Here is a 16,897-nt window from a genome sequence, read left to right as displayed (position 1 = left end):
CTCAGCCATTCTGTATCCAACGTGTTCCAAGAATAGCCAGTGCTTAGCCATTTTGTATCCAATGAGTTTCAAGAATATCCAGTGCTCAGCCATTTTGCATCTAGTGTGTTTCAAGCATAGCCTGTACTCAGCCATTCTGTTGCTTGTATGCTAGCTCACTGCCTATACAATTAGTAGCGAAGAAAACGTCATGGAAATATGTGCGGGAAGGAAACTTCCTGCAGACACACGCAAAGCGTAAACGAAAATATAATTTATTGTGTATACTATTTACAGTACTATTTACAATACAATTCTTGAACTGATGCAGGCATCAGTAGGGGTGCTCAGCTCCAGGGGCAGCAGCAGGAGGAGGGGCTGCAGGAGCAGGGGCTGCAGCAGGGGAAGGAGCAAGGGCAGCAGCAGCCGGACAGGAGGGGTGCGACGGTGGACTTGCCAGGGACCTGAGGGCAAGGGTGGGGCAGGGAGAGGGCAGCAGAGGGTAGGCAATGATTCCTGCCCCGAAGGGAGGGATCATCGGGCTGCTCTGCTGCAAACGTTTCTGCGAAACGCCTCTTCCTGCCACCACCGCTGTCCACAGACCCTGGCAACCACTTAATGAAGTTCTGCGCTTGTGTCAGGTCGCCCCCCCCCCCCTTTCGCACAGATGACATCTGCACACAAAGATGCAAAGACCACAATTAGTACATACAGCATGCACCGTAAAGATCACCCACAATAGAGCAGGCAAACACATTCAACAAAAGAAAACCTTAACATGAACTCAAGAGACTTAGTGAAATAAGTTGCTAAGTCTTTAGAACACAGTTTATCTGACAGAATTTGCAACCGCAGCCAACCTTATTGAATAGAGGTTCGCAGCATGCTCAGCGGCGAAATGCAGGATACGCAAAGTAATGCTGCGGATAATTAAATGCTATCGCCTTCCCCGCCATGAAAATTCTTGATCCATTTACAGGATCTTCATCCCTGTTGCCTTCGTTGACATTCTTGTTTTTCCACCCTAACATAGCGTTAACGTCACCAGTGATGATCACACCATGTCTTTACTAACCGAGACATATTCAGCTGTCTCACCCGCTGATGCTAAACGTGTAAGCTGCCTGGTGTGATGCAATTCATCGGCATGCTCGTCAAGCAATTCACCTAAGCTGCCATTGGTGCTAGTGCAGAGCACACTTTCGCAATTTCTGCAAGGGCAGTGGTGACTGAGTATGTGGCTTTCATAGTAAAAAATGAAATCAGCCAACAGGGACGCCCAAATTTCTTCGTTGTAGAAATTGACAATTTATATGAAAGACACGATTTTGGCAAGGACAACCTCTTGTTATGCAAGCCATTTCGCTGTAGAGGAGTTTGGCTGTATACACAATACTTCAACAATGCAAAAGGATGACTGAGGAAGCTTTACCTGTGACTATCCGGCATAACTTCAAATTGATGAATGCCCTCTTCCCCTTCCTGCTATGAAGGCTGTAAAGCACTTGGACGGGGTGCGCCATTACAGCCTTCATGGCATACGATGCCACCTCGCGCAGTGACTTCCCTCCTATTTGCAGGAGGTGCTTGCGCTGCAAAAGACAAAAATTGCCAGAGATGTGGAAATGAGCACTGTATGCGGCAATGTTTTCAACTTGAAAAATCTACCCAATACTACCAGAATATAATTTATTGCCAAGTGAAGTGAATTTTTAGCTGAGTGCAAAGCAAAACATTTTTGCTGGAAGAGGTTTGTGACGCAATGCCCTTTAATTGTAAATGTGCTCTACAACACCTAAGCGTTACTGAAAGAAACACAAACACGAAGTGCATCAGGTCTTGTCTGTTCTGTGCATTTCATGTTTGTGTTTCATAACCCTTAGCACAGTAACTATGTTTCATAGTAACTACCTCTCCAAGCTTTCACTATCATTTGTAAGCACACCAATTCTACTCCCATGCAAATTCCCAATGCATAATTAGGGAATGTGACATTAGAGTGCAGGAAAGCCAGATCTACATACGTGTGGCACAAAACAGCTTAAAGGCATACCGGCATAATATTTTCAGACCTTCACATTTTGCGTTAAAGCGACTGACAACCAGTTTTTAAAGACGTAGTTTTGTGGTAACCAAAAGTTAACCCTCAGCAATGTTTGCACCTGCAGCTTCGCAAATTGTGAAAGCAGCCTATCATTCTGCTTTCACAGGAGTGAGTGCAACTGCAGGTAACTGCCTACATTTTGGCCTTTTCAACCACTTTTGAAAATATAAAGCTGGTACAATAAGTTTGCATTGTCGTACAGACCTTCTTACATTTGTACAGCGTTTTTCCCCCAAATACACACCTACATCATGGCTGCCTGGCCCCCGTTATCATTGCGGGGGCCAATGATATTGCGATTAGTGCAAATGCAAAAAAAGTCTGCCCTATAAGGCACACTAATATGCGTGTGCCTTGCGCCACTGCAATCGTGTACAGCAACCCCCTCACCTGTGGCCGAGTGTACGTGGGACAATCAGGGCGGTGTGTAAACGTGCGCCTCAGGGAGCACCAAAATGCACTGTTTGCGCCTCGCATTTGGCAATTCGGGTGCACTGCAGAATTCTCTCAGATCGAGATTCTTTTTCGCCACACAGACCAATTGACTCATGAAATTTGCGAGGCCTATAGAGAGAGAAAAAAGGTAAAGGAAAGACAGGGAGGTTAACCAGACATTAGCTCCGGTTGGCTACCCTGTACCGGGGGAGGGGTAAAGGGATTCGACAGGAGAGAGAGAGAGAAAAAATAAGTACAAAAAAGGGGAAAAAAGGTAAGAAAAAAATCACACACACACACACACACACACACACACAACAGAACTGTTTCTGTGGGCATTGTCACGCAGTCTGTGAAGGCGTTCTAGTGTTGAATAGTGTCAACGTCCCATCCTACGTCACACAGTGTAGAGTCACAATTTGTCACTGAGTTCGGTGTCTTTTAAATAATGCAGCAGTGCCTTCAAGGTGGCTCGCGCTGTTGTTCGTGTAGGCCAGTTTACAAGGATGTTGATTTGCGTTATTAAGCGTTTGTCCAGTTGACCTATCGTGGCTGAGAGAGCTGCTCTCTGCGGGTTAAAACGAGGGCACTCACAAAGAAGGCGTGCGATTGTTTCGTTGCACCGGAAGAGCCTTCGAATCACAGTCGGTCAGATAGGCCGGTGGTTCGCAAGAAGCGCAGAAGCGCCTGCACGGCCTTCTTCTGTGACGTTGGGTCCAGTCTGTGGTGGAGAATTTTTTCTTCCGACAGAGGCCTATAGAATACAGAAAGCAGGACCAGGTCGCATTAGTCAGCCTACAATAGTCTTCCAAGAAAGAGAAATTTCCTTTTTAGACCCCACAAATCGTTGGCAGCCGAGCAGTGTGATGTTTTTTTTTAATTCATTCTTGATTAGTATCACCTGATCTAACCACGAGTGCATGTCATGAATTGTTCACTGCCTTGCAAGTGCATGCACAGTTCAAGTGTTCATAAACTCGTTCATTCAATAAGTTTTCCAGTTGAAAGTCAGCGCTTGTGGTGTGTCAAGTCTCCCTTCGTCTACGTTTTCAGTGCGCTCTTCCTTATTTACCATGAATCAATACCAAGTTGTTCCAGTTTTCCCTCCTCTTCGGGCCACTTATGCATCTTCATGTTTTTGCCATGTGGGGCGCCAAGGGTCATTTTTCGCAACTTTTGGGGAAGAATTAAAAATATAAATCCACATTTAATGAGAAAAACATGGCTTATTTTAACCAGTAGGATAGGTCATTTTTGCACAAGCAGTTTTCTCAATTCATGTTCCGAGCAGTTGTCTGTCCCTTTACGTAAAGGTTCCGGACTCTAAAACCCCAGAAATATACTGGAAAACCCCAGAGTGCACTAAATACCTCATTTATACAAGTTTTTCTACAGCCAGGTTTTGTTTAGCTTTCTCCCTCTCATAACATCATGGCGCAGAAGGCAACCACGTAAGACATCGGAAGGTTTGACACTTGCTTCGACTTGCTTGTCGAAAGGATGTTTCGGCTTCTACACAGAAGCCTTGTTCACTGACTATTGATTTCATTTAGCTACAACAGGCATATGGCCAACGCTATGTCAGTGAACAAGGCTTCATGGGGAAGGCAGAACATATAACCCCTTCAACAACACTATTTTGGTCTGCATTACATTTATTGTGGGTTTAAACTGGGTTGGAAAAAGCATGTCAAAAAACAAAACGGATGGCAACCAAGGTGAAAAAACACTAAACAATGCTATTTCCCCTTCACGGGGGCCGTGTTCTCTCTATGGCCAGCATCTGTTTTTGCCATGAATGTTCAATGCAATGGTTCGAGCTGTTCGCAATCTACGTGTTTCTTTTTTGTTGTTTTTTGCCCCTCGATTATCACTGCTGATTCAGATTTGAAAATGATAAAAGTTGATGTCTACGGGGGTGTGCATGGGGCCTCTGGAAGTTACAGAACCTTCTAGCTGCTTTCGATGAGGTCGAGCTTCGCTTTTGCCCTCACTACGGCGGCCACCTCCAGTCCCGCCTTTGCACTGCCTTACACTTATCGCTCCCAGAGCACTGTTTTCGATACGCACGCTTTCTCAGGTCACCAAGTCATCGCCGGCATACCATGTTAACAGCGCTTGCAAGCGCACAACGCCCTGAAGGTACATCGTCCGAGTGAGTGCCGATCTCAGAATATGAAAATGGGCTGTACGTGTTATGCCCCGAACACCATAAACACACTTCATTTTTCAGTGAGTAGCTGTTCAAGGAGGTGTGAGTACCAACGGGGAACGTCTCAGCTGCCTCTGGTTTGAACGTGACATAGTCCTCTTCGACAGCGCTGGAGACAACTCGTGTACAGCAGTCGACCAATCAAAGTTTTCGCTCTTTACCGCTAAAGATCTTCATGGCGGATTGTTATTGGAATCGCAAGAATATCTAGTTCGTTCTAGTGGATATGAATGCTGTTTTAGCGGAATCCTTGCGAGAAGGAATGGCAACGCTGTTCTGCACTACCACCTTTCGCACGGAGAATTGCAAAAGTGGGCTTCCCCGCACAATGAACTTGTTGCAGAGAAGCCCGCTTTGGCGGGATGAGTTCAGAGACTCCTGTGGCTACAAACTACCAACTCGCTATCGCTGCCAAGGCTAGATCCACCTGCATTTAGCACCTTCTCTCTTCTCCCGTTTATTCCAGCACTGAGCCGTCGAAATGTCGCACCTAGCGCTCGCTTTTCGCGAATCCAATGCCAGTAGACAACAGCCTGCGGCGACACCAAAGTGCTGCTGCTGCTGCTGCGGGCTAGGCTGTTGCGGTTGCGGGAAGGCCTGTGAAATGTGCGCTGGGCCAGTATTTTGTAGCGATGACTTTCCGATGCTAATGCCTTTTCACGCTTTTCGCGTTTGGTCAGTGGTCAGAGCGACGGCCCACTCACGTTATAAACAGGATCGGCCGGCCGTGAGCGGTGGATGATAAGATTAGTATAGAATAAAGCATAACGCATCGCTGCAAAATACCGGCCCTGATCCGAAGCAGACTTCGCTTTCCGTCTTGCGTACGTGGTAGCCTGTGCGTGGTAAATATCTCAAGTGCACAAAGTCCCTCCTCCCGCAAGCACCAGATGGCAATGACAAATGCATTTGCCGAGATACTAATAATTTGGCGCGGTAGGAAGAATACTCCAAATACACTGCGTCAGGCGTTTCGTTATTCGCAAGGACTAAGTCCTGCTCTTCGTTCTCACCGGCGGCAGGCTGCATTTGAGAACTGATCCACGCTCGCTTGACGATACGATGCAAGTGAACCGGTGTCACTGCCGTCCTACATGAATAATTTACTGCCAGAGAACACTTGCCCGTCTGGTACACGATAGAGCTTCGCAAATAGCTCTCTTTCTTCCCTGTACACAAAATATCGTTCAACTAAACAAAGCTTGTACGCTTCACTTGCAACACACCGAGTCAGGAGCTGTCGTCTCGCAAGATAAGCTAGTCCCACTCCCCCATATATATATATATATATATATATATATATATATATATATATATATATATATTATAAGACGTTTCCTTTTTGGAATAAAAGAGCTTGACAGCTTGGTCGGTCTCTGTCTTATTATATATATATATATATATATATTATAAGACGGAGACCGACCAAGCTGTCAAGCTCTTTTATTCCAAAAAGGAAAGCGCCCCATCTCATGCGCGAAGTAGAAGAACAGGGAAGAAGATGATGGCTATGTACAAATGAAAACGACGAAGTACGTTAATAGTGCTTACACTAACTTCCCCCCGTCATGGAAGCGGCCAGCCTGGCCGGAGATTAGAGATTATCTAAACGGGGAGTGAAGGGCTTCATCCGCGAGACGTGAACAATTTCGGCATTCCGGCGCCGCCGGTCAGTGAGGGAGTGTACTGGGCGCACGAGATAGTTCACTGCTGATGTTTGCTGCACAACGGTGTATGGGCCAATGTAGCGTTGAAGGAACTTCTCACAGAGGCCTGGAGTTCGGGCTGGAGTCCAAAGCAGGACTTGGTCTCTAGGGTAAAAACGGAGGTCACGGCGTTTGTTGTCGCAGCGACGTTTGCGCTCATGCAGCTTGGGTAGCTTCCGTGCTTTGCCGGGCGATTTGACGGCAATGTGCAACTCGGGCAGCAAAATCTTCTGGAAGGGACGCGTTAGGCGAAGAAGGCACTAAAAAGGATTCTCTGTCGAATATGGTGGAAGGAGATCTTCCATAGACAAGGACGAAAGGGCTGTAACCGGTAGTCCGTTGAATAGCAGTATTATATGCGAATGTCACAAAAGGAAGAATTTTATCCCAGTCAGTGTGGTCAGAACGGATGTACATGGAAATCATGTCAGACAGCGTACGGTGGAAGCGCTCAGTGAGGCCATTAGTTTGCGGATGATAGGTAGAAGTAGATTTGTGCACGGTATCAGCGACCCGAAGAACTTCCTCGAGAACTTGGGAAATAAACGCCTTGCCACGGTCACTCAGAAGAACGCGAGGAGCCCCGTGGCGCAAAACGATGGAGCGCAAGAAAAAGTCAGCGACCTCAGACGCGGTACCGGATCGCAGAGGGGCAGTCTCGGCATATCTGGTTAAATGGTCAACCGAAGTGACAATCCAACGGTGACCGGAGGGTGTCAAAGGCAAGGGACCATATAAATCAATGCCAACAAATTCAAATGGTGTGTCCGGGCAAGGGATAGGTTGTAGTAAACTGGCAGGAGCGGATGTCGAGCGTTTTCGGTGCTGACATGACGCGCAGGAGGCAATGTATTTGGCCACCATTGTGGATAGGCCAGGCCAGAAGCAGCGGGTCTTGATGCGGTCGTAAGTCTTGTAGACGCCTAAGTGGCCAGCCGATGCGTCGTCGTGAAGTGCCTCTAATACTCGCAGGCGAAGGCAGCGAGGTAGAACTGGGACCCACCGGTGACCTGTTGGGTGATAAACGTAGCGGTGTAGCACGCCATCTTGCAGGCGGAATTGTCGAAGTTGGCGTCGCAAGCGGTTGTTGGGTGGTTCAGCGAACCCACTAAGGCGACCCATGAGAGTTCGACAGTAGGAGTCGGCCCGCTGAAGCAAGACGAAATCAGAGCGTGATGAAAGCGTAACTAGGTCCAGGGGCGTTATCGAGAGCTGGTGTGAGGCAGGCGTAGCATCGGAACGACGTGGTGGGGAAGACGACGACGCGTCACCGGGAGAGAGCGAGAGTGGGCAGCGAGACAATGCGTCTGCATCATGATGATTTTTTCCAGACTTGTACGTTATTGTAAAGTCATATTCCTGCAAGCGGAGTATCCAGCGTCCTAAGCGTCCTGACATGTTTTTAATTGATGACAGCCAACACAGAGTATGATGGTCGGTGATGATGGTGAAGTGGCGACCATAAAGGTAGGGGCGAAATTTCTGAATCGACCAAACGATAGCCAGGCACTCTTGCTCTGTAATGGTGTAGTTCCGCTCAGCTGGCGAAAGTGTTCGGCTGGCATATGCGATGACTTGCTCTTTAGAGGCTGCATTAAGTTGCAAAAGTACTGCACCAATACCTTGTGCGCTTGCGTCAGTATGTAGTATGGTGGGGGTTCGATCATCGAAGTGGCGAAGCACTGGTCCGGAAGTAAGATGTTGCCTAAGAGCTTGAAAAGCCGACTCGCATTCGTTAGTCCATGTGAAAGAGGCACCAGTAACCAGTAGCTTGTGTAGAGGAGCTGCTATTGCAGCAAAGTTGCGTATAAATCGACGAAAATATGACGCCAAGCCGAGGAAACTACGTCGATCTTTCTGCTGCTGGGGGCGAGGAAAGTGGAGAACAGCACTAATCTTTTCGGGGTCTGGCTGGATGCCATCTTTTGAGACGACGTGGCCCAATACTTTTATGCTCTTGCTTGCAAATTTGCATTTTTTTGTATTGATCTGCAGACCAGCATTTGCAAGGCACTTGAGAACTTCATCTAATCGATGAAGATGTTGGCTGAAGTTAGAGACGAAAAGACGACAATATCGTCCAGATAAGAGAGGCAGGTCTTCCATTTTAGTCCACGAAGTACGTTACCTATCATGCGCTCAAATGTGGCGGGAGCGTTACAAAGGCCAAAAAGCATCACGTTAAATTCATAAAGTCCGTCTGGTGTAGCGAATGCGGTCTTTTCTTTGTCAGTCTCGTTCATCGGGATTGGCCAATAGCCTGATTGAAGATCAAGGCTGGAGAAATACTCTGCCCCTTGCAGTGTGTCCAAAGCGTCGTCGATTCGAGGTATTGGATATACGTCCTTGCGTGTGATCTTATTGAGCGCTCGATAATCGACGCAAAAGCGAACTGAGCCATCTTTTTTCTTTACAAGAACCACGGGAGAAGCCCAGGAGCTAGATGAAGGTCGTATTATCTTCCGTGCAAGCATGTCAGCAACCTGTTGTTCAATGACCCTCCGTTCGGACGGCGAGACACGATAGGGGCGTCGTCGTATGATAGCGGAACCATCGGTTTCTATGCGGTGTGAAGCCACAGAAGTTTGGCCCAACACAGAGGATCAGCTATCGAAACAGGCTTTGTGCTTCGCCAAGACCGCCAGTAAGGCTTCGGACTGCGTGGCGGTTAGGTCAGAACCAAGAACGGCTGGGGGAGGGAAAGAGTCATCCAAACCTGAGGTTGGTGCTGGCGATGAAGAAGGGTGAAGCGTGACTATAGAGATAGGCTGAGTGTCGGCGAGGGTTGCCACAGTCATCCCTTTGGGCAGCATCACAGGATCTGGGGTCGTGTTGCAGGCAGACAGGAGGGCGCGGCCACGTGAAAACCGGACGATACAGGCGGCAATGAGGATTCCGCGAGAAGTACAGCGGGAAGTAGGGGCGACTAGAGCGTCTCCGTCGGCGATCTGGCTGGATGTTACGGCTACAACGTCTGCGTGACCAGGACGCAGGACGTGGTCGACAGCGATGGCCAAGTTCACGCATGAAGGTGAAGAGTCCCTAACAGGTGCAAGCGCTGTATCCGTGATATGAACAACTTCCTCTCTACATGAAATGACGGCTGAAGCAGAATGTAGGAAGTCCCAACTCAGGATAAGTTCATGGATACACGTTGGAAGGACGATAAACTCAATGTGGTGGCGAATGCCGTCTATGAGAACACGAGCAGTACACTGTCCATTGGGGTGAATGAATGCATTATTAGCACCACGCAAAATAGGTCCGAGATAAGGCGTTTTTACTTTCCGGAGCCGTGAACACAGATCACTACGAAGAACAGAAACGGCGGCACCGGTATCGATGAGAGCTGGCGTGGAAACACCTTCAACTGTTACATAAAGCATGTTGGCCGGGCGAACAGGAGGAATTTTTGAAGACCGATAGGGAGCAGTTTCCCCTCCAAAAACTGCAACAGTTAGTTTTCCGAGTGCTGGTCGGCAAGGTGGGAAGTGGGGCGAAGCGGCGATGTAGAGCGCCGGCAAGGTGAAGGAGAACGACGTCTGGCCGAGCGGGAACTATGAGGCAGATTGGGAGCAGCGCTGGAGGAGATGGAGAACGGTGCTGTGGGAACGAGTACAATCCGGGATAGTAGGCGTCTGGTCGGCGAGTACGGTCTCTCTCGTGCTCAGCATAGCCTCGTCTTTCATCCTGCTGGCGACGGCGGCAGAAGCGAGATATATGGCCGCGTATACCACAGTAAAAACAAACCGGACGAGGTGGACGCCACTGCGGGTAGGATGGCGCAGCAAGTGCTCTGGTTCCCATCGAAGCCAAATGGTCATAGGTAACATCAGGAGGCACGGAGGTCACGGTAGGGGCGGGTAGCGAAGCAACATCCGCGTAGGTAGGTGTGGGGCGCGCTACCGGAGCAAGATGTGTCGTGGGTGAAGTTATCGCTGTCAACTCCTGCTTTACGACCTCACGCAAGTCGAAGGTGGGGGTTGGAGCACAGGCAGCAGGTGCACGCCTCAGGTCTTGTATTTGAAGCTCTTCGCGGATGATGGTGCGGATGAGAGCACGTAGATTTGAATAATGGGGAACCTGGGGATCGCCGCTGTCATGTTGAAGACGAAGAGACTGCAGCTCGTCTAGGCGCTGACACGTGGAAGTGATGTCTTCGACAGAAGCCGACTTTTGCACGATTAAGGCGTTGAACGCTACAGACCCAATGCTTTTTAATGTGTCGAACGCATTCGGCTTCCGTCATGCTAGGGTTCGCACAGCGGCACAGAGCCAAGACATTCTCTATGTACGAGGTGTAAGACTCTTGTGGAAGTTGAAGGCGCGTACCCAGCTTCTGTTTGGCGACTTCTGCACGGCCAGACGAGGAAGCAAAGATTTGACGCAGCTTAGTGGTAAACGTGGACCAATCTGCGATGTCGGATTCGTGGTTGAAATACCACGTCTTTGCAACACCAGTCAAGTAGAATGCGACGTGCCTCAATTTCTGGGTGTCGGTCCACTTATTGCAAGAACTCACGCGGTCGTAGTTGTCGATCCAATCGTCGACGTCATCACCGCGGAGGCCCGCAAAGAAAGGGGGATCGCGTTGACGGCTCGTCACAGTCCAAGAGGGCACCGCAGGCGGAGTGGTCTGTGTGGTAGGGTTAGAGGCGCCGGAAGAGCCAGGGTTGGAATTGTCCATCGTTGTAGGGGTAGCCGGGCGCAGGCGGCGACCGGAACGTAGCTCCAGGGAGGACGGGAACGCGAGAGGACGTCGGGATCTTGACGCACCTCCACCACTTTATAAGACCGAGACCAACCAAGCTGTCAAGCGCTTTTATTCCAAAAAGGAAAACGCCCCAGCTCATGCGCGAAGAAGTATAAGAACAGGGAAGATGATGATGGCTATGTACAAATGAAAACGACGAAGTACGTTAATAGTGCTTACAATATATATATATATATATATATATATATATCAAATATAGGTTAATATGGCGTTCAGAAGATAACAGAATGCATTTTTCTGGCAATGACGAGGAACCGGGTACGACGTGGGGAAGTCAACAATGTTTCATTTGATTGACGGCATTCAAGGCCCATGAGCTAGTCAGACGCCGTTTTGTGAGGTTCTGGATTCCTCACAAGGTTCGACCATTGCGAACAGATAAGCGCGGTGCGCAGATTATATCGTCGCACGCCACGCAAACAGCTGATAATTCAAAGGGAAGCCTCTTCATCTTGGAGGAGCCATTCTCCCCACCGAGAGAGACGACGTTGCCGCTGTCGCATCGGCGGCGCACAAACTGGCAGTACGTACGCGAACACCAGGATTCCCGTGAAGTGCAGAGCGCGCGAAACCACCACCGGAGACGAGCAGTAAAATAAAGGAGAGAAAAGAGGCGGGAATCCTGATGTAAGTGCCACGTGGGTTGTTGTCTCTGGTATAGGTGATAGGCTTGTCGGATCTTGTCGAGGAAGTCGGAGAGAGTCTCTGGCCGGGGTAAGAGTACATCACCTCCTCGCACCATCGCCTCGCAACGATTGGCGAAAAATCATCCCGAACCGGAACCACGCATGCCCTCCATGTGGCGTAGAGGTGATACTGAATTAATTGAATTTCTCAAAGTAAAATGCGTCAGAAAAAATGTAAAGTACAACTTAAAACACAACCTACAGACATGTTAGCGTCGGATTGTAATTTGAATATACGAGAAAACATAATTCTTTTACGAGGAAACTCAAACATGAACCCCTTTTCCAGGGTTTTTACCATTCGTAAAGCGGCGCGGCCGCCCGCTCGGTTCCTTGCAACATCCAGATGGCGCTCGCCTCACAGCCACCCACAGCGCGGGGAGGCGAAGGTGGAGAAAAAAAGAAAGAAAGCTGTGGTTGCCGGGAAGCGTGCGAAACAGTCAGGGATCTTTGAATGCATCGCGTTCCACTCTTAAAGGCGAAGCTTAAGCGTCCTCCAAATTTTTCTATCACATTTAGCGCTAAATCACCATTGAGTTTTTTATCTCTGCATGCTGTCATCAAGACTCCCCCCTCATTGTTTTAACATTCTTGTGGTAGAATTCTCCTCGTGCGGTGCTCTTCAACTTCCAGTGCATAAAAAAAGTCGCAGTTTCGCCCGAAAGGTGAAGCATCGATTGCGATTTGTACGAAGTAGACATTTGTACGAAGTACAGACAGTAGTTTTATCGGCCGTGTAAACATGTAAATATTCGCTTACTAACTAAATTAACAAGCATGGTGTCACGCGCGCACAAGCAGACATGAACACATCTCACTCGATGACCAGAGAAACTCGCTGTCAAAACACTGGAGTGAGGAAGCGTGGCGGCAGCAGCGAGCGAATTGACCTTCGTGCTGCTTCTCGCTCCAACGCGAACTGAGTGGCGAGAACACAGCGCACACGAACCTCGGCGAACCTAGACTCCATCTCCATCGCAGATGGCTTTCAAGGTAGGGCCTGCGCGGCCGCGCTTAGCCGTGCAATGCGCAGCCGCCACAGAGTAAAACGACCAAACGCCGCCCCCCTCCCCTCGGGACCTTGCGCGCGATGGAAGACGGCGCGCTTCCTCCCCGCCTTCCTCCCTTGCGCGCGCCAGATCGAGCCACCATCCTCGGCTCACCCTCGCACACACAGCATACGTCGCGCGGCCACGATGTTTTCGCACTTGGATTCGGAACATCACAGCCACGCCGACGCCGGAAATGCGTTTGAAGTGTCTACATAATTGCTATCTCAATGAAACATCATAAAAAAACGAACAGCGCTATGTGCTTCTGCCACCATGCCAACTTTGACTTCCGCGCATTCGAGAAAAGGCTTTACCGCATAGCTTTGGAACAAAATGGCGGACTTCTGCGCAACTCTGCTAGCTAGGGTGTTTTCCAGCCACCGTAGGGTGGATGGCTAACGCTGCTCCCTTTGGGAGCATATACAGGGGCACTGTGCGCGCACTGGCCGCAGCACCACTCAGGACATCCGAGGCACAGTACATCTACCGGGTGCCCCACGTAACTTGATCCAAACTGTTAAAAATATGCAAATGCCGCGTAGCTGGACAGAACCAAGGTAATGTTGTTTTCCGTCGCTTGGAGAGACTCAAAATATTTCTTGCATTCCGCCTAATTACATCAGTCTTAATTAATGATTTTCTCACTTTAGATGAAAAGTGTCAATGAGAAAATCGTAGAGCAACATGAAAAACTTGCGATACAGCTTTCTCTTGCTCAATACGTGCTACATGAAAGTGTTTTTCCAAAATGAGAGGAGCCCGCGAATACACGCATAACTGCCGCGTGATGCGACACGGTTCTAGCATAGGTTGGAACGCTGGGCTTGTAGAAACGGATGGTCGTCTGCTTGATTCTCAACTGGTAGATCTGCTCGGATCTGTCCTTTTACGTCGTGCCGTGCTAGGGCCAAAGCGTGAAGATTTCCCCACCCAAAGCTGCGGTTGAAATAGTGGCGCTATCACGTGGTTGTTTTTGTATTTCGTGGGCTTTCTTTAAAGGCAATTACAAGAAGCTCCATCAATGGTACTTCGTTGCAAACATTTCAGTCGGCCATTTTTAAATATGATCTACAACTTTCGTATTGACACTTTCTTGGTGACGCCAATATTTAAAAAGTTAGGCAATTATTATACTAATTAATTGATTTTGCAAAACTAAAGAAAAATACCGCAGACTAGGACACGTGATCCTCAACACCACTGAGTTGGTTTGAGCCTCCTAGCACACTCCATCGTTTTTAAAACATTGGCAACTTTTAGCTGACACACCCTGTATATGCAGGGTTTTATGTGCGCCTCGCCGTGTGTCCTCGTTAAAAAAAAATCCTCGTTAGTATAGTGGCCAGTATCCCCACCTGTCACGCGGGAGACCGAGGTTCGATTCCCCGACGGGGTTTCTTTTTTTTTTTTCTTTCCACGCAAGTTGCCATGTTAACCCCACCCAACCCATCTCCCAGGTGAAAATTTTCAACTGGGATCCAACTGGGATCAGCTGGGATGAACTGGTTCCAGCTGGAAACCAACTGGTCCCAGTTACACACCAACTGGTCCCAGTTGGAAAGCAACTGGGTAGCAACTGGTTCCAGTTGGGATCCAACTGGAACAATTTCCAGTTATACTGGGAGTGACTGTACCCAGTTGGGATCCAACTGGAACATTCACCAGTTGTACTGGAATCAACTGGTCCCAGTAGAGAGGCAACTGGAACTTTCACCAGTTGTACTGGAATCGAAGTTCCAGTTGGATTCCAACTGGAACTTTGACCAGTTGTATCAGTAGCAACTGGAACCAACTTAAACAATGGCCAGTTGTACTGGTAACAACTGGTTCCAGTTTGAATCCAAATGAAATGGTGACCAGAAGTTTAAATGAAAGCAAGTAACATGCAGTGCTTGCTAAGACAGCAGCAGCTAGTCCTACTTATACTGAGCAATTAAGTTTGTCAGTTTTAGCAATCCTAGCAAACATTCTAATAGAAGTTTGTAATAATTAGTCTAATACGTTTGTATTAAGTTTTGTATTAGACCAATATAAATTTCTATTAGTCGTACTGATTTACCTATAAGATCAATAGGCCGTGCCTATTAGACTTATATTAGTCTTATACAAGCAGTGTTGCGTGTCTACTAGTTTCTCTATTAGACTAATAGGTCCAATCGGCCTTATGCAGATTGTTGCTGGTCTTATACAACATGTACTGCTAGATTCCGCAGTCTTGTTTGCTGGTGAAAGTTAATCGACAAAAAATTAGACTAGCGGACCGCTTGCTTGCATGGAGAGGTGTTTCTAATTAATCACTGAATAATTTAAAATTCTGCTGTACAATTGTGCAGCACATTGCATTCGCACGTTTGCATTTGTTTCAGCGCACCATCTCTCAGCGACATACACAAAAGCGACGTGCGCCTACATGGTCTTGCCAATTTTGCTTCACTGAGCCTCGTCGCGATGAGTCGAGGAAACAGCTAGTATTTACAGCACACGAAAAAAAAAAAAGAAAAAGAAACCCCAAACAACCAGCCGTCAGATCGCGGTGCCCGGTCAGCTTTCGAACGACGGTCAATAGCAGCATTTGTTTGCCACTGAAGTTTCGTCAGTGTCGTATTTTCTGTTGAAGTGCGCATAAAGTAGATGTTAAACTTTTAATCTAAATTACTAAATTGATATCGCATATAAAAGGCCGTAATATTTATTGACATCAAAGAGCAGTATCGCAGAGAAGGGAACACGGCGGGCGGGAAGAATATAAAACTGCGACCGTAGTCAGCCGTAGTTGCTCACAGCCAGTGCTCACAGCACGTGTGCCATGGCGGCTGCCATGTCAAGGCGAGGCGTCACGCGAGGCGTGTGAATGAACGATGTGTTTTTAAGGAACCCGTGGTGTTAGCGCCTGCGCATCTCATTCGTGCAGTAGTATATTTGAATAGTGTTATCTATGGCTGCTGTTGTGACTTCAAAACAACGCAAGGCAACTGTTTTACCCCTGCCCTTCGCGGCTTTGTGGATTTATCAGCGTGCATCGATGTGCAGTGTTCTCCCCGGCGCCGATTCACCATTTCGAGGTAATTATACTTCTTATTCTTCTTAGTATGAAGTGTTTTCTTTTTTTTTTATCCTAACGGTGGACGTAAGTACTTCTGTACAGTGCTGTCGGGCCGATTGCTGTGTGCGTTGCAGCAATGACATGCCTGTTTCCGACAACGCTGTACAAGATTTCTGTCTAGACTTCTTTATATCTGCCTTCTGTTTCGATGGAACACATATCTTATATATATGTTGATTTTGTGTGCTTTATAATTGTCCTATCGTGTCACGTGGCGTCATTTTTTATGATATACATTTTGAGCTAGCATATATCACTGTCATAAAATTAGTTTGGTAATTCTGTATTCTAATTCTTCTATATGTGTGTATTTTTGTGCCCAGGTTTTTTAACCACTTCCTCAAAAGGACGTCCTTTGGTCGAAGTCAACGAAAAGCTCGCAATCAAGATTGCTGACCTGATGATGATCTCGAAAGATGAATCTGTAAAAATACATGCTGTGCTAATAAATGCTTTTAGCAATTTTCCCTGTTTTTCTTTATGTATTGGTACATTGCAACATTTTCTTTCACTAACAGACTGTAGTAGTGTCAATAACCTAATAGGCTATTAGTGTTTGTATTAGAATTTTGGCTAGGGAATTAAGCAATAATAGCTGAACTGCCTTAGTTGTATGAAATCCATCAGCAGAATACACTTTTGATAGGCTTCTGCATGGGCCAGTTGCAACGGGGACCAACTGGGACCAGTTGCAATGGGGACCAACTGGGAATTGTTCCATAAACCAGTTTAACTGGAACCAGTTGCATTCCCAGTTGGAAATTTTCACCTGGGCTATCTATCTTTTGCGCGGGTGTGAGTAAAGTTGTCCGCAGAATGTAGCACATTCAATGTTGACATATATGT

General features: G+C 47.7%; 1 protein-coding gene across 2 annotated transcripts in view; it reads right to left on the bottom strand.

Annotated features, from left to right (window-relative positions):
- Positions 1–296: 296 nt before the first annotated feature.
- The window catches only part of LOC125944856 (uncharacterized), a 56,611-nt gene continuing 40,010 nt past the window's right edge, over positions 297–16,897 (bottom strand). Inside the window, exons 6-7 of one of the 2 annotated variants that reach the window (XR_007466557.1) lie at positions 1,412–1,571; positions 297–653 (exon numbers count right to left, since the gene is read on the bottom strand). Coding sequence is in view for 1 of the 2 variants with exons in the window: in XM_049666251.1 (XP_049522208.1) it covers positions 1,550–1,571 (22 nt within the window). In the remaining variant the exon portion in view is untranslated. The other variant, XM_049666251.1, reaches the window with a different exon arrangement.

The sequence above is a fragment of the Dermacentor silvarum genome, chromosome 4, assembly GCF_013339745.2.
Source record: "Dermacentor silvarum isolate Dsil-2018 chromosome 4, BIME_Dsil_1.4, whole genome shotgun sequence".
Taxonomy (NCBI): Eukaryota; Metazoa; Arthropoda; class Arachnida; order Ixodida; family Ixodidae; genus Dermacentor; species Dermacentor silvarum.
The sequence above is the reverse complement of the archived record's forward strand: the minus strand, read 5'-3'. Positions and strand labels throughout refer to the sequence as shown.